Genomic DNA, 25,412 nt, shown 5'->3' with positions numbered 1-25,412 from the left:
TAATTTTGATGCCCTACTTCTATTTGAATTCACATACATGATTGTGGGAGATACAGGAGATTGGAAATTGAGTTGAAGGTCTGCTGGAAGTCGCTAGGTGCTCTCATTATCAAACAGTGAATGGATACGGTGTGGAAAATTGTGTTTTATATTGGCTTCCAGTGTCTGGCATTGTGTTGCATTCCATTCTCGCATGTTGTCTGCTTTCCCCCAATCATTTAACTAGGTAATGTGTGAAGGCAATATTTGATCCTTCCTGTCATCATTTCCCAAACATACTGCCTCCTTCATAAAAACTATTAATGTTATATTGATAAGCACACCACTGCCTGGATATTTTTTATTTTAATCTTCAATTAGCCCATCTCCTTCTCCCGTATCTCTCTGTCCATCTCCCCTCTCCCTATCATTCACCCTCTCTTCCTTTCCATTTTCACTTCCAACTCTATGTGTTCATCTAGTCATCTACCTTTCCTCTGTTAATCTCTTCCCTGTGAGAGACAAATTGCACTTCAAACCCTTAAAAGTATTCCAAGTCCACGAAATACACAAAACGAATACCAACAAGTGGTTTTCAAATGCCTTACGCCAACCCTGCTGGTAATGGGGTATCTTACTCCCAGAGTATTTTTATGCAAATAATTATGGACCTAGGAAATGTGGTCGCAATTGCTGCAGCTTTCCCGAGTAATGCTTCAAAGTCATGCTTTTTTTTTTCATTTGCACCCCTTCGAGATGTAGGTTATTCATAAGCCCAGAGTACTTCTTCTCAGATAGTAAGCAACCAGGAAAGATCAATACTTTAAAGAACCTGACTGCCTTATGTGGAAGAACTTCAAACTTGTGATTGCTTTAAGTATTACACAGTGCCTAAGATGGCATACTGTCGTATTTAAAATGCACTATTAGACACATTGTCTAAAGGTCAATATTTCTGTTTTATCACTGAGTATACCATCTTGACTCAGAGGAATCAAGTTTAGGCAGTGCAGCAGAAGAGGAGTGAATATTATTAAAAACTATAATGTTTCAAAAATTGGGCATCAAAAGAAGTGCATACTAAAAAATTGATCCAAATTAAGAAAATGTCAGTGTGTGCAAGGAGCGTAACAGTGTTTATGTGTGTCCCACTGTGGCAGAACAAGTTCCACACATCAGATTGTCATATTTAAACAAGCAGATCTGAAGGGCTCTGCGCATTTGGTTCATGTTGACAGAATAAGCTATTCATTGCCTCTATATGATGCAAAGTCATCAGCCAGCTTCACTATACTGTGGAGAAACTGGCTAAGATCCATTCCACTTAACTGAGACAATATTGTCAAAGTACACCAAGTTAAACAATTAGAAGTTTTCCACCCACAAATAGATTCAGCAGAACGACTTGTGAAGGCATATCCAGAGGTTCTCACAAAAGAGCCTGTTGCCTTAAAGGGTCAATAGGTACCCTAGTGCTAGAAGAAGGGGCTTGACCCATTGTACTTTATGCCAGGTGAATCCTCTAGCTCATCAACTTCTTGTAGAAAATAAAATGCAAAATATGGTTGAGGAAAAAACTCTTGCCTAGTTGCCAGATGAGGAGTTACCCAAAGTCAAATGGGCTACCCTATTGTGTCTATCATTCAGCAGGTTAAAGGCCAAACACATCATGAAACTGTAGTGATTATAAGGTAATGGTGAGCTCAAACCTTGCCATTCCTCAATGTCCCATAGAAAAGACAGATGAGATTATTGCTAAGTTAGGAGAAGGTGAGAAATTGACCCAACTGGACTTAAATGGTGCCTATTTACAATTAGAAATGGATGGGCCATCTCAAGATCTGCAAACCATTGTTACTCCGGGGGGGGGGGGGGGGAGGATTGTATACGTTTACTAGACTTACTTTTAGAATAGTTCCTGCCCCAGCTATAAGGCAATAAAATATGCATAACATTCATGTTGGTCTTAGGAAAAGATGCTATTGTCTTGGTGATAACATCATCACAAGCTTCTCCCCAGTAGAGCATTGGTTCCATTTAGTTGTGTTGACAGAAAAGTATAAAAACTGTAAATATTGAGCAAAGTAAGTTTTTTCAAAATGAGGTAGAATATTTTGATCACATTATTGATAAAAATGAATTGAAATTGGTAATAAAAAAGTAGAAGCTGTGCAGAAGACCCCAAAGCCAACAACACAAACTCAGGTCTTGTCATTTTGTGGTATGATGAAGTATTATGGAAATTTTTTTAGCAAACTTGTCTAGAATTCGAAGTCCTCTGTATTCATGTGCCAACAAACCGAAGTTTGAATGGAATTCAAAATGTGACAAAGCATTCAAAGAAGCTAAAATTATGCTGCTGTCATTATGATCCATAATTGCTGCTAGTTTTAGCTTGTGACGCTGCTGAGACAGGCATGGGTGTATGTAATGTTTGCTAGATCCACCTGAAGCAAGGAAGAAGAAACTTATTCTATCTTGGATAACGAAGTCAGCGCCATCGTATGGAGTGTAAAAATGTATCATCTGTACCTAACAGGCCATCACTTTACTGTGACAACAGATTACAAACAACCTGTCTATAATTGTAGTCCCAAAGTTTTACTGTCTTCCATTGGTGATAGAAGATGGCAACAATGGACTGAATTTATATCTCAGTATGATTATGACATTAAATATTGTAAAACCAATGAAAATTATAATGCTGGCTGTTCATCAGAGTTGATGTTACCTGGACAGACTGAACCTGATGAATGTGCCATACATGTAAATTTTTTCATGCTTGATGGTGTCCTTGTGCCTGCAAAAGATAAAATACTATCTCTTGCGTTTAACTGTGTCAAAAGTGACAAGTGGCCAAATAAGGTTTCAGACATTCTTAAAGAGTATTCAAGGCACTGCAGTGAGTACTCTATTGATCCTAATTGTATTGTAAGGGTGGGGAAGGGGAGAGAGTTGTAATACCAAGTAGTCAAAGACTTCAGATCTTAAAAGAGATACACTTGAGCTATTTGGGAATCACAAAAATGAAGTCTGTACCTGGAAGTTTTGTATAGTGATCTGAATGGAATAAAGACATAGAACAAATCACAGCTCTTTGTAGTGGATGTTCCAGAGTCTCCAGCCAAGGCTGCTTACCACCCATGGGAATGGCATAGAGAACCATGGGCGAGGCTACATATTGATTTTGCAGAGTTCTGTAACATATCTAGTTGTAGTGAATCAACACAGAGTGGCCACATGGGTAAGCTGCTACAACTGCTAGTTAAGTTAGTAATGGCACCTTAGTGTGAGCTGCCTTTTATGTTCTTTCATATGATATTATCATCTGTGTCATAATATTTGGTGTGTGTGCAAGCATGTAGTTCATAAAATAAATTCAGTAGTTCTTATGTCCATGTGATACTGAACAATGCAGTACAAAAACCGAATAAAGATATTCTATTTCTGTGAAAAATTGTTGTGAGCAACTCTGTTGTTGTTGTTGTGGTCTTCAGTCCTGAGACTGGTTTGATGCAGCTCTCCATGCTGCTCTATCCTGCGCAAGTTTCTTCATCTCCCAATACCTACGGCAACCTACATCCTTCTGAATCTGCTTGGTGTATTCATCTCTTGGTCTCCCTCTACGATTTTTACCCTCCACGCTGCACAACAATAATAAATTGGTGATCCCTCGATGCCTCACAATATGTCCTACCAACCGATCCCTTCTTCTAGTCAAGTTGTGCCACAAACTCCTCTTCTCCCCAATTCTATTCAATACTTCCTCATTAGTTATGCGATCTACCCATCTAATCTTCAGCATTCTTCTGTAGCACCACATTTCGAAAGCTTCTATTCTCTTCTTGTCCAAACTATTTCTCGTCCATGTTTCACTTCCATACATGGCTACACTCCATACAAATACTTTTAGAAATGACTTCCTGACACTTAAATCAATACTCTATGTTAACAAATTTCTCTTCTTCGGGAACGCTTTCCTTGCCATTGCCAGTCTACATTTTACATCCTCTCTACTTCGACCATCATCAGTTATTTTGCTCCCCAAATAGCAAAACTCCTTTACTGCTTTAAGTGTCTGATTTCGTAATCTAATTCCCTCAGCATCACCCGACTTAATTTGACTGCAATACATTATCCTCCTTTTGATTTTGTTGATGTTCATCGTTTGAAGACACTGTCCATTCCATTCAACTGCTCTTCCAAGTCCATTGCCGTCTCTGACAGAATTACAATATCATCGGCGAACCTCAAAGTTTTTAGTTCTTCTCCCTGGATTTTAATACCTACTCCAAATTTTTCTTTTGTTTCCTTTACTGCTTGCTCAATATACAGATTGAATAACATCGGGGAGAGGCTACAACCCTGTCTCACTCCCTTCCCAACCATTGCTTCCCTTCCATGCCCCTCGACTCTTATAACTGCCATCTGGTTTCTGTACAAATTGTTAATAGCCTTTCGCTCCCTGTATTTTATCCCTGCCACCTTTAAAATTTGAAAGAGAGTATTCCAGTCAACATTGTCCAAAGCTTTCTCTAAGTCTACAAATGCTAGAAACGTAGATTTGCCTTTCCTTAATCTTTCTTCTCAGACAAGTCGTAGGGACAGTATTGCCTCACGTGTTCCAACATTTCTATGGAATCCAAACTGATCTTCCCCGAGGTAGGCTTCTACAAGTTTTTCCATTCGTCTGTACAGAATTCGAGTTAGTATTTTGCAGCTGTGACTTATTAAACTGATAGTTCGCTAATTTTCACATCCGTCAACACATGCTTTCTTTGAGATTGGAATTATTATGTTCTTCTTGAAGTCTGAGGGTATTTCGCCTGTCTCATACATTTTGCTCACCTGATGGTAGAGTTTTGTCAGGACTGGCTCTCCCAAGGGCGTCAATAGTTCTAATGGAATGTTGTCTACTCCCAGGGCCTTTTTTCGACTCAGACCTTTCAGTGCTCTGTCAAACTCTTCACGCAGTATCGTATCTCCCATTTCATCTTCATCTACATCCTCTTCCATTTCCATAATATTGTCCTCAAGTACATCGCCCTTGTACAGACCCTCTATATACTCCTTCCACCTTTCTGATTTCCCTTCTTTGCTTAGAACTGGGTTTCCACCTGAGCTCTTGGTATTCATACAAGTGGTTCTCTTTTCTCCAATGGTCGCTCTAATTTTCCTGTAGGCGGTATCTCTCTTATCCCTAGTGAGATAAGCCTCTACATCCTTACATTTGTCCTCTAGCCATGCCTGCTTAGCCATTTTGCACTTCCTGTCGATGTCATTTTTGAGACGTTTGTATTCCTATGAGAGTAGAACAAATGTTAGCAGTAGTCTGCAAGGATTACAAGTGAATAAAACAAAATGAACCAAGAGCTATTCACTTTCATTGTCTGGCTCATTCCTTAAATTTAGTTGTTCAAGGCTTATTTAATACCATTCCAGTATTAATAGACATTCTCTCAGTTCTCAGAGATTTTATTTTGTTTCTTTGTGTTTCACCCAAAGGCTAGGAAAATTCATTTGATTTTATTCATTCGTGCTTTACCCAAAAGGCTGGGGAAGTTCAGAAAACTTAAACTTAAATTTCTTTCAGGTTTTCATGACATTGAAGCAGGTCAAGGTTAAAGACAGTTGTGTCGAACGAGATGGTGCATGCGTATTGTGTCTCTGTTCTGCACAGATGGCAATCATGAAGGTCTTTTCCAATTTCTTAACGATACACAAGATGAGGGAAATGATGCCAGTCCGCAATCTAAATGATTTCTAGAATGTTTGCAAGACTTTGAAACTCTGTTTCATATCAAGATGCTAATTTTTGTATTCCAAAGAACACAGAAACTTAATGAAGTACTTCAGAAAGTTTCATTTAATTTCCACCTTGCTTGTAATTCTGTAGATGCTGTTTTGTCTTCAGTAGGAGGATCCAGAAATGCAGATATACATTCATCACTTTGGGAACATGCTGAAGAAACATGTGATGTATTGGAATTAAGTCTCCCCACTATTTCATGCCCTGTAAAGTTGCCATTAAAATTAGGTCGTGATAACCATAATGCATCTGATATTCAAGAAAAGTTACGAATTTTTTTTTCTTCTGAGGTAGTAGACCAGACAGTAGGTGACTTTTTACCTGAAACAGTATGACATTTTGTCAAAAGAGAACAGCTTTTATTAGGCCAAGAATATAGTAGTTACGTTACTTGTTTTTATGGTGATGATTTCGACTGTGTAAGATTGACTCTTCGTAGAGGTGATTTGTTGGATGTTGTAAAAAACGCAATGTTACAGTAGATAGCTTTGAAAGTGTAGTGCAATACTTGAGAACGACAGAGGATGACAACTGTATAGCTCTGAAGAACATGGTACCAGAACATGTAAAATTATTGCGATTTCTTTTAACACTACCTGTGTACTACAGAACGTTCATTTTCTGCACTCCAAAGACTGAAAGCATACACCAGAGCCACCATAAAGCCAAACGAGTGGATTCTGGTGGGTTCGAGAATAAACTCCAGAGTATTTTACTCTTTTTATAATAAAAAGTAATTGCAGTACTCTACTTTTATTAATCAAAGTGGATTCCTCAAAAGTACTTTGAAAAGGCGACCATGCACCCACATTGATTAGAGTAATTGGTTAATTAGCTCAAGTCCAAAATCGTAATTAGTTGACTCATGTATCGAGAGAATTAAATTTAGTGTCAAAATGAGTAAGAGGATGCGAGTAAGAGCTGTTACAGACTAGGTGACAAGACTTACTATAATTCACATAAGTCTTGTTACACTTGTTGCTGTTTCGATTGACAAAAAAAACAACTCTAAAGCTGGGTCGTTGGATTTAGAATTTCGGTTAACAGGAGAGAAGGATAGGAATTCACAGTTAGTCATTGGTATTTACTGTCATTAAACTAAATATCTACGGCTGCTTGCATCTGAGTTTCTCTCCAAAAAGAAAAGTGCACTTTAGGATATAATTATGCAGCAACAGCTGCATAATGAACAAGAATTCTGTACTCACAATGACTGCTGAGCTCCATGAGCTGCAGGCCATTGCTTGCAACTGGTGAGCAGCACAATGTTGCAAATGTCTCCACTCAACCATAACTGCAACGCAACAGACCGGACTATTCTGACATACCCTGCGGAAGAAACTCTGATACCCATGTTTGGAAATCAAAGTTGGAAACACCAGTGACCAAAAAAAAAGTTTTAAGTTGGGCTTGGAGGCAAGGTGCAACAGCTTAATGGTTAAGGTGACTGCTTGCGATCAACAGGAAATCCGTGTTCAAGTCCCAATTTTCATTGGTCACTATACATGTAAGCGTCCAGAACAGTCATTTAAAGAAAATTCAAGCTACATTTAGACAAACACTCAAACTAAGCCATATCCTCACTGCCTTGATGAACATTAATTTCTTGTCCCTCTGCTTGTCAATGCTTCATCATTTCTTCTTGAGAAGCTCCATATGCTTACATCCACAATTATACATTTGCATAACTTCTAGGTTTGTTGAAAGTCAATGCATGACAACCTCATTTCCACACACATTCCTGCATGCCTAATTTGCAAGGTACATTAGCATTATTGTTAGCAGAAATTGTATTAAACACACCAATATATACAGAACTTTTGAGAAAGGATATGCTCTGTGTGGTGCACCGTAAAAAAAAAAACAATAAAAAAAATTTCCTGGCTGTTGTAATCTCTGCTTTACCCACAAATTCAAGAACAAAACAAATAAAATAAGGTAAAAAAGGAAATTCGATTGTTCTAGTATGGCACTTGGTTGGCTCCACAATAAGTGGTACCACACGTGTGAAAATGGTTCATGTGTATTGACGGAACTCACCGCAAGAGAGAGACGATGATGTGGAAAAACGGGGGTGTGTTGTGGGCAGCTATGGCCGGTGCAGCTGAGTCAGCAGCCCGGCCGTGGACACTGTGGGGCTGGTGGTGAGTTCCAGGTGGGGAGCCGCCCCCTGTAGTGGCTGGCGCACTGTAAAAAGAGAGACACCGTGTGGGTGAAAGCACTCACACGGGGACCTTGAGGGACTGTCTAGAACAGAAGATTGAATACACTCTGCAAAACAAGAACGGGTTGTCAGTTAACACGAACGACTTACCAGTGAACCAATCAGTTCCTATGCTTCTTCTCCTGCATTCCCCATAGGCATAGCTTAGCATACAACAGACTGTTCAAAATGGAGAAGCACACACTAAACGTACATATAAGAGCAAACAACGCCTGTCCGCTCGCCTGTGTATAGCTCGCTTGACCTTGATAAGGATTGCGCCACTGGTATTATAAGTCGTTATTCTGATAAGACGGCGTCAGTGGTCGTGCAGCTGCTCGAGCAACAGCATTGAACGGCTCGCAGAGATCTACATCTACATCTACATCTACATGACTACTCTGCAATTCACATCTAAGTGCTTGGCAGAGGGTTCATCGAACCACAATCATACTATCTCTCTACTATTCCACTCCCCAACAGCGCGCGGGAAAAACGAACACCTAAACCTTTCTGTTCGAGCTCTGATTTCTCTTATTTTATTTTGATGATCATTCCTACCTATGTAGGTTGGGCTCAACAAAATATTTTCGCATTCGGAAGAGAAAGTTGGTGACTGAAATTTCGTAAAAAGGTCTCGCCGCGACGAAAAACGTCTTTGCTGTAATGACTTCCATCCCAACTCGTGTATCATATCTGCCACACTCTCTCCCCTATTACGTGATAATACAAAACGAGCTGCCCTTTTTTGCACCCTTTCGATGTCCTCCGTCAATCCCATCTGGTAAGGATCCCACACCGCGCAGCAATATTCTAACAGAGGACGAACGAGTGCAGTGTGAGCTGTCTCTTTAGTGGGCTTGTTGCATCTTTTAAGTGTCCTGCCAATGAAACGCAACCTTTGACTCGCCTTCCCCACAATATTATCTATGTGGTCCTTCCAACTGAAGTTGTTCGTAATTTTAACACCCAGGTACTTAGTTGAATTGACAGCCTTGAGAATTGTACTATTTATCGAGTAATAGAATTCCAACGGATTTCTTTTGGAACTCATGTGGATCATCTCACACTTTTCGTTATTTAGCTTCAACTGCCACCTGACACACCATACAGCAATCTTTTCTAAATCGCTTTGCAACTGATACTGGTCTTCGGATGACCTTACTAGACGGTAAATTACAGCATCATCTGCGAACAATCTAAGAGAACTGCTCAGATTGTCAGCCATGTCATTTATATAGATCAGGAACAGCAGAGGTCCCAGGACGCTTCCCTGGAGAGCACCTGATATCACTTCAGTTTTACTTGATGATTTGCTGTCTATTACTACGAACTGCGATCTTCCTGACAGGAAATCACAAATCCAGTCCCACAACTGAGACGATACCACATAGGTCCGCAGCTTGATTAGAAGTCGCTTGTGAGGAATGGTGTCAAAAGCTTTCCGGAAATCTAGAAATACGGAATCAACTTGAGATCCCCTGTCGATAGCGGCCATTACTTCGTGCGAATAAAGAGCTAGCTGCGTTGCACAAGAGCGATGTTTTCTGAAGCCATGCTGATTACGTGTCAATAGATCGTTCCCTTCGAGGTGATTCATAATGTTTGAATAGAGTATATGCTCCAAAACCCTACTGCAAACTGACGTCAATGATATAGGTCTGTAGTTAAATGGATTACTCCTACTACCCTTCTTAAACACTGGTGCGACCTGCGCAATTTTCCAATCTGTAGGCACAGATCTATCGGCGAGCGAGCGGTTGTATATGAGTGCTAAGTAGGGAGCTATAGTATCAGCGTAATCTGAAAGGAACCTAATCGGTATACAATCTGGACCTGAAGACCTGCCCGTATCAAGCGATTTGAGTTGCTTCGCAACCCCTAAGGTATCTACTTCTAAGAAACTCATGCTAGCAGATGTTCGTGTTTCAAATTCTGGAACATTCCATTCGTCTTCCCTGGTGAAGGAATTTCGGAAAACTGCGTTCAATAACTCCGCTTTAGCGGCACAGTCGTCGGTAACAGTACCATCGGCACTGCGCAGCGAAGGTATTGACTGTGTCTTGCCGCTTGTGTACTTTACATACGACCAGAATTTCTTCGGATTTTCTACTAAATTTCGAGACATTGTTTCGTTGTGGAACCTATTGAAGGCATCTCGCATCGAAGTCCATGCCAAATTTCGCGCGTCTGTAAATTTTAGCCCATCTTCGGGATTTCGCGTTCTTCTGAACTTCGCATGCTTTTTCCGTTGCTTCTGCAACAGCGTTCGGACCTTTTTTGTGTACCACGGGGGATCCGTTCCATCTCTTACCAATTTATGAGGTATGAATCTCTCAATTGCTGTTGCTACTATATCTTTGAATTTTAGCCACATCTCGTCTACATTTGCATAGTCAGTTCGGAAGGAATGGATATTGGCTTTTAGGAAGGCTTCTAGTGACACTTTATCCGCTTTTTTAAATAAAATTATTTTGCGTTTGTTTCTGATGGATTTGGAAGAAACTGTATTGAACCTAGCTACAACGACCTTGTGATCACTAATCCCTGTATCAGTCATGATGCTCTCTATCAGCTCTGGATTGTTTGTGGCTAAGAGGTCAAGTGTGTTTTCGCAACCATTTACAATTCGCGTGGGTTCGTGGACTAACTGCTCGAAATAATTTTCGGACAAAGCATTTAGGACAATCTCGGAAGATATTTTCTGCCTACCACCGGTTTTGACCAAGTATTTTTGCCAACATATCGAGGGTACGTTGAAGTCCCCACCAACTATAACCGTATGAGTGGAGTATTTATTTGTTAAGAGACTCAAACTTTCTCTGAACTGCTCCGCAGCTGTATCATCGGAGTCTGGGGGTCGGTAGAAGGAGCCAATTATTAACTTAATTCGGCTGTTAAGTATAACCGCCACCCATACCAATTCGCACGGAGTATCTACTTCGACTTCACTACAAGATAAACCACTACTGACAGACACAAACACTCCACCACCAATTCTGCCTAATATATCTTTAATGTACACCGTCTGAGACTTCGTAAAAATTTCTGGAGAACTTATTTCAGGCTTTAGCCAGCTTTCTGTACCTATAACGATATCAACTTCTGTGCTTTCTATTAGCGCTTGAAGCTCAGGGACTTTTCCAGCGCAACTACAACAATTTACAACTATAATTCCTACTGTTCCTTGATCCAAGCACGTCCTGTATTTGCTATGCACCCTTTGACATTGCAGCCCACCCCGTACTTTCCCGATGCCTTCTAACCTAAAAAAACCGCCCATCCCACGCCACACAGCCTCCGCTACCCGTGTAGCCGCCAGTTGAGTGTAGTGAACTCCTGACCTATTCAGCAGAACCCGAAACCCCACCACCCTAGAGTGAGGCGGTCATGCCCGATTGTGTATAACGCTATTGATAACATTCAAATTGCTATTAATCCTCTTGGAGCTCAGACTTTTCTACAGGGCCCATCTGTCTTTTGTGGTTGTGTTCTTAATTTCACATTGACGAAAGATGACACTTTTCAACATGGGAATGGATGGATGACTCTTGCCATTGTACAGTATCCTAGTACTACAGTGGCAGCAGTGTCGGGTCTGAAGAGTTTCAACAATGGGGATGTTACTGCTTATCGCACATTTCAGATTGGAGAAGAGTTCAACAGGGACATTGGAACTTGTTATTATTATTCAACAATGCCGCTCAGCCAGCGCCGTGTCTATTTACATTAGGCGCTGGCCGCGCTGTGCCGTGTAGTTATAACACAGGCTCTGCATTGCCTAGTACCGGCTGTGCAACACCTGTCCGCCCGCCTGTGTATAGCGCGCTTGACCTAGATAAGGACTGCGTCTGAGCAGTTCTCTTAGGTTGTTCGAAGATGATGCTGTAATTTACCGTCTAGTAAGGTCATCCGAAGACCAGTATCAGTTGCAAAGCGATTTAGAAAAAAGGTTGCTGTATGGCGTGGCAGGTGGCAGTTGACGCTAAATAACGAAAAGTGTGAGGTGATCCACACGAGTTCCAAAAGAAATCCGTTGGAATTCGATTACTCGATAAATAGTACAATTCTCGAGGCTATCAACTGGGTGTAAAAATTACGAACAACTTCAGTTGGAAAGACCACATAGATAATATTGTGGTGAAGGCGAGCCAAAGGTCGCGTTTCATTGGCAGGACACTTAGAAGATGCAACAAGTCTACTGAAGAGACAGCTTACACTACACTCCTCTGTTAGAATATTGCTGCGCGGTGTGGGATCCTTACCAGCTGGGATTGACGGAGGACATCGAAAGGGTGCAAAAAAGGGCAGCTCGTTTTGTATTATCACGTAATAGGGGAGAGAGTGTGGCAGATATGATACGCGAGTTGGGATGGAAGTCATTAAAGCAAAGAAGTTTTTCGTCGTGGCGAGATCTTTTTACGAAATTTCAGTCACCAACTTTCTCTCTTCCGAATGCGAAAATATTTTGTTGAGACCAGCCTACATAGGTAGGAATGATCATCAAAATACATAAGAAAAATCAGAGCTCGAACAGAAAGGTTTAGCTGTTAGGGAGTGGAATGGTGGAGAGATAGTGTGATTGTGGTTCGATGAACCCTCTGCCAAGCACTTAAATGTGAATTGCAGAGTAGTCATGTAGATGTAGATGTAGATGTAGATGTAGACTAAAATAATTGTCATATAGAAATTAAAAACAATAACCAAGCAGTTTTGCATCTGTAAATTAAGGGAATTTAAGGCTGCAACCATCAGACATTGTTTGACACATTTGTAACACATGCCATAAGAGTCAGGATAAATAAATAGGGCAGGACGTTTTAAACTTAGCAAGGAAGATAAGTCAGAGAACGTAGTAGTGCACAAAGATTTGAAACACATGACCTTATAAGCACTCTCAGTCAATGGGCAGCTGTTAAGCATAATCCATTTGAAATGCTGAATGAGTATGTGAGAATGATCAGTAATGAGAAACAATTTACATATGTTACTGACACAATTAAAAGTTTCAAAATTAAAAACTTTATTTTACTCGTGGTAGTGTATTCGGTGTAACCATATTTATTTGATATGCATTTACTAGGCAATCTTGTATTTTAATAACCGTTTACATTTTGTGTTGAATTGTTTGTGCTCTCTGTAGATAAGTTCAGACGTTCTTTGCACAACAGTTTTTAGCGTGGATAGGGACTGCAACTGCTGTGTTCGGATGCATGCTGAGTTGGCATCCCTTGGCTCCCAGCTTCAGGCAGTGTAGGCTTCGGTCACACAGCTCCAACGTCAGGCGCGTAATGGGGCCCCTTAGGGATACGGCGGCTAAGGAGGGGAAGAAATCCAGTGTGCACTCCGTGTGCATACCGGGGGGAGACATTCCAGATGTGAAAAGGGTCCTTCCGGATGCCACGAAGGGTACAGGGTGCACCCATCTGCAGGTGGTCGCTCATGTCGGCACCAATGATGTGTGTCGCTATGGATCGGAGGAAATCCTCTCTGGCTTCCGGCGGCTATCTGATTTGGTGAAGACTGCCAGTCTCGCTAGCGGGATGAAAGCAGAGCTCACCATCTGCAGCATCGTCGACGGGACTGACTGCGGACCTTTGGTACAGAGCCGAGTGGAGCGTCTGAATCAGAGGCTGAGACGGTTCTGCGACCGTGTGGGCTGCAGATTCCTCGACTTGCGCCATAGGGTGGTGGGGTTTCGGGTTCCGCTGGATGGGTCAGGAGTCCACTACACGTAGCAAGCGGCTACACGGGTAGCAGGGGTTGTGTGGCGTGGACTGGGCGGTTTTTTTAGGTTAGATGGCCTCGGGCAAGTACAGAAAGGGCAACAGCCTCAAAGGGTGCGGGGCAAAGTCAGGACATGCCGGGACCAAGCAGCAATCGGTATTGTAATTGTAAACTGTCGAAGCTGCATTGGTAAAGTACCGGAACTTCAAGCGCTGATAGAAAGCACCAAAGCTGAAATCGTTATAGGTACAGAAAGCTGGCTGAAGCCAGAGATAAATTCCGCCGAAACTTTTACAAAGGCACAGACGGTGTTTAGAAAGGATAGATTGCATGCAACCGGTGGTGGCGTGTTTGTCGCTGTTAGTAGTAACTTATCCTGTAGTAAAGTAGAAGTGGATGGTTCCTGTGAATTATTATGGGTGGAGGTTACACTCAACAACCGAGCTAGGTTAATAGTTGGCTCCTTTTACCGACCTCCCGACTCAGCAGCATTAATGGCAGAACAACTGAGAGAAAATTTGGAATACATTTCACATAAATTTTCTCAGCATGTTATAGTCTTAGGTGGAGATTTCAATTTATCAGATATAGACTGTGACACTCAGATGTTTAGGACAGGTGGTAGGGACAGAGCATCGAAGGACATTATACTGAGTGCACTATCCGAAAATTACATCGAGCAGTTAAACAGAGAACCGACTCGTGGCGATAACATCTTGGACCTACTGATAACAAACAGACCCGAACTTTTCGACTCTGGAAGTGCAGAACAGGGAATCAGTGTTCATGAGGCCGTTGCAGCATCCCTGAATATGAAAGTTAATATGAATATAAAAAAGGGAGGAAGGTTTATCTGTTTAACAAGAGTAATAGAAGGCAGATTTCAGACTACCTAACAGATCAAAACGAAAATTTCTGTTCCAACACTGACAATGTTGAGTGTGTGTGTGGAAAAAGTTCAAGGCAATTTAAAATGCATTTTAGACAGGTACGTGCCGAGTAAAACTGTGAGGGACGGGAAAAACCCACCGTGGTTCAACAACAAAGTTAGGAAACTACTGCGAAAGCAAAGAGAGCTTCACTCCAAGTTTAAACGCAGCCAAAACCTCTCAGACAAACAGAAGCTAAACGATGTCAAAGTTAGGGTAAGGAGGGTTATGCATGAAGCGTTCAGTGAATTCGAAAGTAAAATTCTATGTACCAACTTGACAGAAAATCCTAGGAAGTTCTGGTCTTACGTTAAATCAGTAAGTGGCTCGAAACAGCATATCCAGACACTCCAGGATGATGATGGCATTGAAACAGAGGATGACACGCGCAAAGCAGAAATACTAAACACCTTTTTCCAAAGCTATTTCACAGAGGAAGACCGTACTGCAGTTCCTTCTCTAAATTCTCGCACAAACGAAGAAATGGCTGACATCGAAATAAGTGTCCAAGGAAGCAACTGGAATCACTCAACAGAGGAAAGTCCACTGGACCTGACGGGATACCAATTCGATTCTACACAGAGTACGCGAAAGAACTTACCCCCTTCTAACAGCCGTGTACCGCAAGTCTCCAGAGGAACGGAAGGTTCCAAATGATTGGAAAAGAGCACAGGTAGTCCCAGATTTCAAGAAGGGCCGTCGAACAGATGCGCAAAACTATAGGCCTATATCTCTGACGTCGATCTGTTGTAGAGTTTTAGAACATGTATTTTGCTCTAGTATCATGTCGTTTTTGGAAACCCAGAATCTTCTCCGTAGGAATCAACATGGATTCAGGAAACAGCGATCGTGTGAGACCCAACTCGCTTTATTTGTTCATGAGACCCAGAAAATATTAGATACAGGCTCCCAGGTACATGCTATTTTCCTTGACTTCCGGAAGGCGTTCGATACAGTTCCGCAATGTCGCCTGATAAACAAAGTAAGAGCCTACGGAATATCAGACCAGCTGTGTGGCTGGATTGAAGAGTTTTTAGCAAACAGTTATTATCAATGGAGAGACGTCTACGGACGTTAAAGTACACTCTGGCGTGCCACAGGGGAGTGTTATGGGACCGTTGCTTTTCACAATATATATAAATGACCTTGTAGATGGTGTCGGAAGTTCCATATGGCTTTTCGCGGATGATGCTGTAGTATACAGAGAAGTTGCAACATTAGAAAATTGTGGCGAAATGCAGGAAGATCTGCAGCGGATAGACACTTGGTGCAGGGAGTGGCAACTGACCCTTAACATAGACAAATGTAATGTATCGCGAATACATAGAAAGAGGGATCCTTTATTGTATGATTATATGAACAAAAACTGGTAGCAGTTACTTCTGTAAAATATCTGGGAGTATGGGTGGGGAACGATTTAAAGTGGAATGATCACATAAAATTAATTACTGGTAAGGAGGGTACCAGGTTGAGATTCATTGGGAGAGTCCTTAGAAAATGTAGTCCATCAACAAAGGAGGTGGCTTACAAAACACTCGTTCGACCTATACTTGAGTATTGCTCATCAGTGTGGGATCCGTACCAGATCGGGTTGACGGAGGAGATAGAGTAGATCCAAAGAAGAGCGGCGCGTTTCGTCACAGGGTTATTTGGTAACCGTGACAGCGTTACGGAGATGTTTAGCAAACTCAAGTGGCAGACTCTTCAAGAGAGGCGCTCTGCATCGCGGTGTAGCTTGCTCGCCAGGTTTCGAGAGGGTGCGTTTCTGGATGAGGTATCGAATATATTGCTTCCTCCTACTTATACCTCCCGAGGAGATCACGAATGTAAAATTAGAGAGATTCGAGCGCGCACGGAGGCTTTCAGACAGTCGTTCTTCCCGCGAACCGTACGCGACTGGAACAGAAACGGGAGGTAACGACAGTGGCACATAAAGTGCCCTCCGCCACACACCGTTGGGTGGCTTGCGGAGTATAAATGTAGATGTAGATGTAGAAATAGCTCCTACAGAATGGAGCAGTCAGTTTCAGTGAAAGTAATGTCAAAAAGGCTCCAAAAGGCAATAGGTAAAGTGCACCTCTGTAAATGTTCATGATGTAGGTAGTTACAATCAGCTGGCTACGACTTTTGCCTGTTAAGAGATTGGTACCTAAATTTTGGAAGCTGAATGATAACCATGCAAAGCTTGTGATTGACATGCAGGAGACGTGGCTGAGTAGGTTGTGACACAAGAAAATATGCTTCACAATGCAATATCCATTCCCACTTACAGTCACCATATTTTTGCAACCTTAGTTCTTGGTCACCAGAACAGATTTCAAACCGAACAGCTTTTCTTCAGGGTAGCGGGCACAGAGTGGGCTAAGGATTCTGTTGTACCGACAGAGAGCTGCTGGCACATTGGCACATCTCATTGTGTGTCAAACACGCCCCCATTGCAGGTGGCAGACACACAATGAGCCTCGAAGCTCCACGCTGTTACCTTCTGTGTACTGGCGAGTGGGGGGGGGGGGTACACATTCTGTGTATGAACACGGTCCTGCACAAATGTTAACGTTTAGACTAGTCAACGCCATCTCTCTGATTCTACTGCGCTATATGCACTCGTTCTGGTTCTTTCAAGAACCAACATGACGGGCATTCGCAGTTATCAGTCTTGAAGTCCTAATCGCATTTTGCCGATGTGTTCGCATCATGCAATCATTTTTCTGGATGGCGTAGGCCACGACCATTTTCTGTAAGTTTGTATAGAAACATTTTCTGTATAGTATGATCTTGCACAAGGTGGGATCCGGACGTTTCCTTGTAGATAACCTGGAGAAGCCTAGCAGAGGGGAAACACTTCACTGAAATTTGAAAATTAAAACCTCAGCGACCAAGACTGTATTTTTATCTCAAGAACCGGAATTGTATGAAGCACATACACATTTGATATACTGTGTTACGATACATAGTGTGACGTAAAATTCTCATCAACGTTAAGTTTGTCAGACATGTCTCAGTGGCTGCAATTGACATGATGGAGAAGATTATCTACTATGCACTCGTAGAACCAAACTTGAGGGACAGCCTTTAGTAATGGCACAGCGAACTTCAAGCAAGGCAGGCGAAGCACACACTGCGAATAGAAAGGAGTGTACCAAAGAACAGTATATATTTTGGGGCAGGGATGAACAGAGAGGAAAAGGAAATGAGAAGGAAAGCCCCAATACGGCGGTGGAGTACCCAGAGATGCCACCAAGTTGTGTGGAGTGATTTGTTGTCTTGAGGGTTGGACACAAGGTGTACAAGGGGTAAGCAGCTACAACCTACTGCTCCTGAGCTTACAGCACCTCACATGATGTCTTGCATGTAAAAGCTGAATGGGAACCGCACCATTCACTATAGAGCCAGGTGTGCTTCATTTGACGAATCTTAAGACTTATTTCCAAACCCCCCTTAGTGCTTGGCAGTAATAGTATAATTTTACTCTGCATATTGCTGGAAAATTTCATATACTGACTGATAGGTACGTCACACTCCTTTTATGATGAAATAGTTCATGGGTGAAGAGCCGAATGTGTGTCCAAATGACAGAATACTTTGGCAAGTGAGTACTTTTCCGTCATGAGGTGCATTATTGAAGTGACTGCTTAAAGCCTGGCTTTTAGGCGCCTGTCCCTTTGAATTTCTGCGGTCTCCACCTGTCATCACATTGTAAAATCCTCTCTTTGTGCCCAGGATGCATTCTGGTGGCATCTTTACTGTTGCTCTGCCTCCTCCTTCCCCTGAAGTGTCAGCTCATTGTAGAATATCTCCTTAATTTTCTTAACCCTAGGCCTCCGAGGCCTTTGTATGTCTTCATTTAAAAAAAAAAAATTCTGTAATTTTTGTTTGAATTCAAACTGCTTTCCAGTACTCTTTCACTAACACTGTGACATTCCTCCTATCAAGTCTGAATGAGACACCTTTTTAAGTTTTTTTTTTGTATAATTCAATATGTTTACCCATACACCGTGAATGCATAAGCAGGGCTTCAGAAGCCCTCATCCATTTATAAATGTTCTTTAGCCTATATTGCCTTCAACATTTGTTTGGGAGCCGTCATTAATTCAACAGTAACTGTAGTGGTGTTTCCAGCAATAGGAGTGCCAACAGCAGCAGTAGCTGTAGTAGTAACAGTATAACTAAAAAATACACACATATTGGCGATGTCGGTGTATTATTGAACTTTTTGCTATCAAATGTTTTATTATTGCATAGTATTGTTATCCTATGCTGCTCTTGTCAGCCTCATTGTTACTGTAGTTTGTTTGTTGCTGCAAGGCCCATATTGTTACGAGTATGACTCGTTTAGTGCTGCACAAGCTGCTGTTCGAGAGACACGCCTTTTGCTGTGGCTTCGACACGCAAAGCAAGTCAGTACGTGCAAATGCAGCTAATTTTGAAAGTGTTGTGGCTCAGTGGTTTGAAGAAGATGATTCTTGCGAGGAAGGAAATGTTTTTGAAGATGCAAGTAGTGAAGAATCAGCCAATGAACCTGCACATGTGAATATTGAGGCAGTTGACAGTCCTTCCGCTAATATTACTTCACCAGAGTCTGAAAATGAAGAACCACCACAAAAAGGTATAGAAGATCACACATACATTAGTCGGAATGGAACAATTTGGATATTAGATGCTCCTGCAACTTTTCGTACACCTGTCCATAATATCCTAAAGAAGGCACCTGGTCCAGCCCATGGTTTGAAAACCTGTAAACCTAAGGATGCATGGGAATATTTCATCTCCAAGGAAACACTAGAGGAAATCATCAACTGCACAAATATTGAAGGCAGAAGAGTGGCTGCTTTATGTGGTAAAACTTGGAAAAACGTTTTTCTTGCTCAAATGGAGGGTTTTCACGGTCTTTTACTACTTTCTGGTGTTGAGAAGAGTTGGGATGTCCCTTTTAGAGAGTTATTCTTGGATGAAAAGGCAAATCCTACATATAAGGCCACCATGTCAGTAAATAGATTCGAGGATATAAGGAGAATGATTAGATTTGATGACAGGCGTACCTGTGAAGCTCGATCTGCAGATGACAAACTTGCAGCTGTTCGCGATGTATGGGAACAATTTCTTGACAAGTGTAGAAATAGAATGATTCCCAATGATTCGCTCACAGTAGACGAACAGCTAGTCCCATACCGTGGAAGATGCAGCTTCACCCAGGATACGCCCTCTAAACCACCAAAGTATGGCATAAAAATATTTTGGTTATCTGATGCTACATCTGCATATGCTTTGGACGGAATTGTTTACACGGAAGAAAGCCCCATGAACCTATTCAGAAAAATCATGCATTGAATGTGGTGAAAGATCTTGCTAAAAGCATTGAAGGATCATCAAAAAATACAGTGGTGGAAACCAGGAAACAAAACAAACCAGAAATTGCTAATGAGATGAAACCATCTGCCTCAAGAGCGATTCATTCCTCTTTGTTTTCATTCAGAGGGGACATTAAAATAGTGAGTTATGTTCCCAAAAAGAAAAAGTCTGTAGTTCTCATTAGCACAATGCATCATGACAGAAACAGTGATGAAACTCATGCAAAAAAGAAACCAGATATAATGAAGTTCTATAACTCTACAAAGGGTGGAGTAGATCAAATGGACCAGAAAATTCGTTATTACACTTGCAAGAGACCAACAAGTAGATGGCCATTTGCATTATGGATTAATATGATGGACGTTCCGCCCAACATCTGAGATACCATAGTGGAAGAAGTGATAAAAGGCGTTTGTTCCTAAGAGATTTAGCAGAGGAAATGGTAAGACCACTAATGGAACTTCGTATTCAGGTCCCTACTCTTTCAAAGAAAATCGTTGATGGCATGCAAAGATGTGGTGTTCAAAAAGATGTCATACTGCCTGTTTCACGAAAAAGAAGAAGAGGCAATTATTGTCCATATAATAAACACTGGAAAAGTGCTATGACATTCATTAATAAGACTGCTAAAGATGTAGCCACCATCATTATACAACAGACACTTTCCCAGAAGTTAGACGTCTGTGCCAGACTCTTAGTATGCTCGTAATGCATTCCATGCTATTACGTTAGGCAATTTTCCATGTTTCCCAAATTGATAGGCTGCTGTAAGCTGGTGGACCACTAGAGTTCGCAGCAACGATCTCCAACAGTGTGTACCATGTCTTCCCACCTCCGTGGGGTATCTAATAGACTCTGGATTTCTATAGTCTCTGTGGTCTTTGAAACTAGTAAGTAGTGTCATGATTTAGGAGGTAAGTAGAAAATTGTCTTCATTCGCATTCCAGTGCATTCGTTCTATATTTCTGAAAAATGCACCACAAAATGGAATAAACGCTATGGTTGCATCCTTCTGAGTTCCCTATTCTGTTTCTGCTGGTGATACAGTGTCTATGAGAGACAGGGCTCTCCGAATTTGCCATTCTTCCAGAACACCACCCTCAGGTGTTCATTCCTTCATGATGCTTGGTGCCATCCGTCCATGACAAAGTAGATATAGATCTGTGCACTTCTTCTTCTGGTACATACATTGGCCAAACTTGCCATCTACTCTTCGTTTTAACAGGACAACTTGAGAGGGGGAGCACTGCAGTGATAAAATTGATGTTCTGGTGCACGGAAGTCCTTCAGCTAGCCTCTTTCATCTGGCCATATGACGAATATGTCATCTGCATACCACGAAAAATCAGATCATGTCCACTGGACCGATTCGAGCACTTCTTCTTCAAAATTGATCATATGCATATTGGTTACAATTGGTAAAAGTGGACTCTCCACAGATGGTCCTACCGTCTGCTCAAAGGAGTCACCGTCAAAAATAAAGTCTGTCGACGTCAAGACATCACTAAAACGTTTGGTCATCTCCATGTAAAATTTCTGCTCAGCACGTACTAAAGACTGCTATATAGAAACTCTGGTGACTAGAGAGATATTATTAAAGTTCACATGGATGTCAGTATGCTTAAGGCATCCACGATAACCTACAGAGCTGCAAATACAGATGTGAACACTTACCAACGTAAGGGCTAAGCAAGCACTTCAGATACATCATGAGTGTGTATGTCGGGACAGCAGTGCTTCTAATGATGGGGTATAAAGGTATCCAATTTTCGTGAACCTTTAGAGCTGGTAAAGTCTCAATGGAACTTGAAATCTCAGTAATAGCTGCTTAAGAACTCCGTCAGTCAAGTTGGATTCTCTGAGAAGGGTCATAATCTTCACGTCCACCCTCTCGTTAGGACCAATGTCAATCATCTGGTGTGCACTGTCTTCTAGCAGGACTCACACCTCTTCAGAGTAATCCTGCTGCTGTAGCACCATAGTTCTATTGCCTCTGTTGGCTGACAAGACCATTATGTCTGAATCTTCTCTTAGCCCTTGTACAGCTGCCCTCTGCCTGCCATAAGGGCTGGTTTCAAAGTTTTTGTTCCCAGGAAAGAACGACAGGTTTTAAGGTGTACATCTTCAGCTGCTTCAGCTAGACGTCGTGCAGCTGCCCATTCCACTGCACTAATTTTGTCGATGACAGGTGCAGATTTAGGTGCAAAACTGAGTTCTTTCTTAACAGTGAAACCATGTCTTCAGACAGCTGCTTGGTCGAGAAACTGATGACAGTTTCGCAGACAACTTTAAATGATTATCGCTCTGATGTACATTCAAATTTTGATGTTTGACAACCAATAGCCTAAATTTGTGTGAAATGGACTGTGACCTATGTGAGACCGTTACTCCATTCACATATCGAGGAACTGAACTGAGAGGTCAGCTCTACACGTAATTTGAATAGCTCCTTGTTGTTCGAGTCCCAACAGCAGTGCGTATGTCATGATTGTGAGAAATTGAGTTTTAACATTCTCCAATGCGGTGACCAATACTAACAGAGGGTTTTCCACACATGTCGTAATCTCATGAAAGGCTCATGAAGGCTGAAGCTGTCATGCTATGCTGCTTATGCGTGCAGTGGCACTGTAAATGCCCATGTCTGATACCAGTGTAAAGGGGGCACGTTAAGAGGCACATGACTCCTCTGCCTGTCACCAGGTTCGAACATGGGTTCTCTGCTGGGTATGGGGAAGAGATGGTGGGGTGTGTCTCCGAATGGCTCCTGATCATAGATGTCAAAAAAGATAATATCATCCCTCTGTTTCCCTGAAAGTGGGTAACCAATGTATCAGCAGCTGTGAATCCCAAAAATTTAATCACGATAAAAGTATACCCAAAGAATGATCCAGGCAATAGACACGAAAAGGGGCTCAAAACCAAAATAACTGAAATCGGCACTTTGTTCCTTTGGTGCATGGCACACCATAGCCATAGGAGCTCCATACTGGTAACTCTTAACTTGGCATGATCCGTCCTCCACAATGCCTCAGCACTCTTACCGACACCAGTGCAATCACCTGTGTCTGATACCAGTGTAAATGGGACATGTTAACGGGGAGGAGACTCCACTGCCCAATGCCAGGTTGAAACATGGGTTCTGCTGGGTATGAGGAAGGGATGGTGGGATGTGGCCCTGAATGGCTCCAGATGATAGATGTCAAAAAAGATAATATCATCCCTCTGTTTCCCTGAAAGTGGGTAACCAATGTATCAGCAGCTGTGAAACCCAAAAATTTAATCACGAAAAAAGTATATTCAAAGAATGATCCAGGCAGTAGACACGAAAAGGGGCTCAAAACCAAAATAACAGAAATCGGCACTTTGTTCCTTTGGTGCATGGCACACCATAGCCATAGGAGCTCCATACTGGTAACTCTTAACTTGGCATGATCCGTCCTCCACAATGCCTCAGCACTCTTACTGACACCGATGCAATCACCTGTGTCTGATACCAGTGTAAATGGGTCATGTTAATGTGCAGGGGACTCCACTGCCCAATGTCAGGTTGAAACATGGGTTCTCTGCTGGGTATGAGGAAGGGATGGTGGGGTGTGTCTCCGAATGGCTCCTGATGATAGATGTCAAAAAAGATAATATCATCCCTCTGTTTCCCTGAAAGTGGGTAACCAATGTATCAGCAGCTGTGAAACCCAAAAATTTAATCACGAAAAAAGTATACCCAAAGAATGATCCAGGCAGTAGACACGAAAAGGGGCTCAAAACCAAAATAACAGAAATCGGCACTTTGTTCCTTTGGTGCATGGCACACCATAGCCATAGGAGCTCCATACTGGTAACTCTTAACTTGGCATGATCCGTCCTCCACAATGCCTCAGCACTCTTACCGACACCAGTGCAATCGCCTGTGTCTGATACCAGTGTAAATGGGACATGTTAACGGGGAGGAGACTCCACTGCCCAATGCCAGGTTGAAACATGGGTTCTCTGCTGGGCATGAGGAAGAGGATAGAATAATTCTGATGACAGAATAACAACATTTATTGATCAACTGCAATACACTGGTTGTAGACCTTCTGGGTGAGGTTTGCTTCTGTTCATAGTATTCTCGGCGAAATCAGAAGTGGCCAGTGCACGGTCACCAGAGCGCCTCTGCTGCTTCTGCAACCATGCTGGCATAACTCGAACCCGCTGCCATGGCAGTGGCACTCCAGCTGTGGTGGGTCATACTGCAGCAGCTGGGACCACGCACCACGGGCCTCTGTTGCGATGGCGGCAGTGGGGCGAGACGGTGCCCCATCTCAGTGACCATCCCGGGTGGTGATTGTCTGGCGTCAGTGGGCCACGGTCTCCAGCTCCAACCCTGGTCACGGCGTTTGTGACAACAGTGTCCCAGGACGATGGTAACAGTACATTACCATAACGCACCACAAGCGACGACTCGCACATATTTTGCTGCCTGGTGACAGTGTCCGATGATAGTTACGGTGGTGGCTTCACTCTGGCACCTCTTAGGCGACGACCTGCATTACAGTGGTGGCTCTACGTCACTCCAACTCCTCATGATGGACGATGCTGACCACCTGGTTGCCGGTCCCTAAATATGGCTTTCTGCTGCTGATGTCTGCTGTTATTCTTCCCCAGTAGGTCAGTGTTCTAGCGTTGTCTCGGCTGGCATAACTGACCCAGTTACTGCACTCAATGTTGACAGCCCAGCATGTGGTGAGCTGCTCCTTGTCACGTCTTCCGCTGGGCAATGACGCAGTGTTCCCCTTCCTGTTGCTTAACACGGCGCTCTTCTGACCCAACTACGCCACAGTGTCATAGCACTTAACTGCGCAACAGAATTCAACAATCATACAGCTTCAAACTCCCTATGTTCCTTCACATTTTAAGTAACTTCGTTACTGCAAGACTCCTACCCTTCACTAACTTAAGCACTCTCATCATTTGACCCTCTACGCTATGCCCATCAGCTCTAAGGTGGTGGCGCTGCTTAATGCTTGCTGTAAGATGTGATTCTGGGGATGATGTAGCAATGCTGAGATGCTTTAGTACATCTTACAGCCTCAAGAGCTCATGATTAACTCGATGGCAACATGAGACTCTCAATACTGTTGATACCATACTGGCCTCTGTGAATTGTGTTGCAGCGTACTACGATGTTTGTGGAGCTGGTAAAGAGTGACATATTATTTCCTCATCTCACACTTCTCTGTATGCAGCATGACAGCATTTATACGTATCGTACTATCAGCAGCAGCAGTGCAACCAAACAACTAGAGCCTGCTGTTTGTAAAGAGATGTACAGTGATCCACATATCTTGGAGAACATCATGCCTAACTATAAACTCCAGATGTCCACTTGTGTGTGTGAGTGCTGCGAATCACATATTTGGATCTGCAGTGAGAATAC

The 25,412-nt window shown here is 42.4% G+C and overlaps 1 protein-coding gene across 1 annotated transcript in view; it reads right to left on the bottom strand.

The window, feature by feature from the left end:
• LOC126295325 (ankyrin-1-like) overlaps nt 1-25,412 on the bottom strand; it is a 68,343-nt gene that overhangs the window by 8,082 nt on the left and 34,849 nt on the right. Inside the window, exon 3 of the mRNA XM_049987788.1 lies at nt 7,829-7,975. Within this exon, the coding sequence (XP_049843745.1) occupies nt 7,829-7,975 (147 nt within the window). The remainder of the gene's footprint in view (nt 1-7,828; nt 7,976-25,412) is intronic.

This window comes from Schistocerca gregaria, chromosome 11 (assembly GCF_023897955.1).
Source record: "Schistocerca gregaria isolate iqSchGreg1 chromosome 11, iqSchGreg1.2, whole genome shotgun sequence".
In the NCBI taxonomy this organism is placed as follows: domain Eukaryota; kingdom Metazoa; phylum Arthropoda; class Insecta; order Orthoptera; family Acrididae; genus Schistocerca; species Schistocerca gregaria.
Note: the sequence above shows the minus strand (reverse complement) of the source record. Positions and strands in the feature narration are given on the sequence as shown.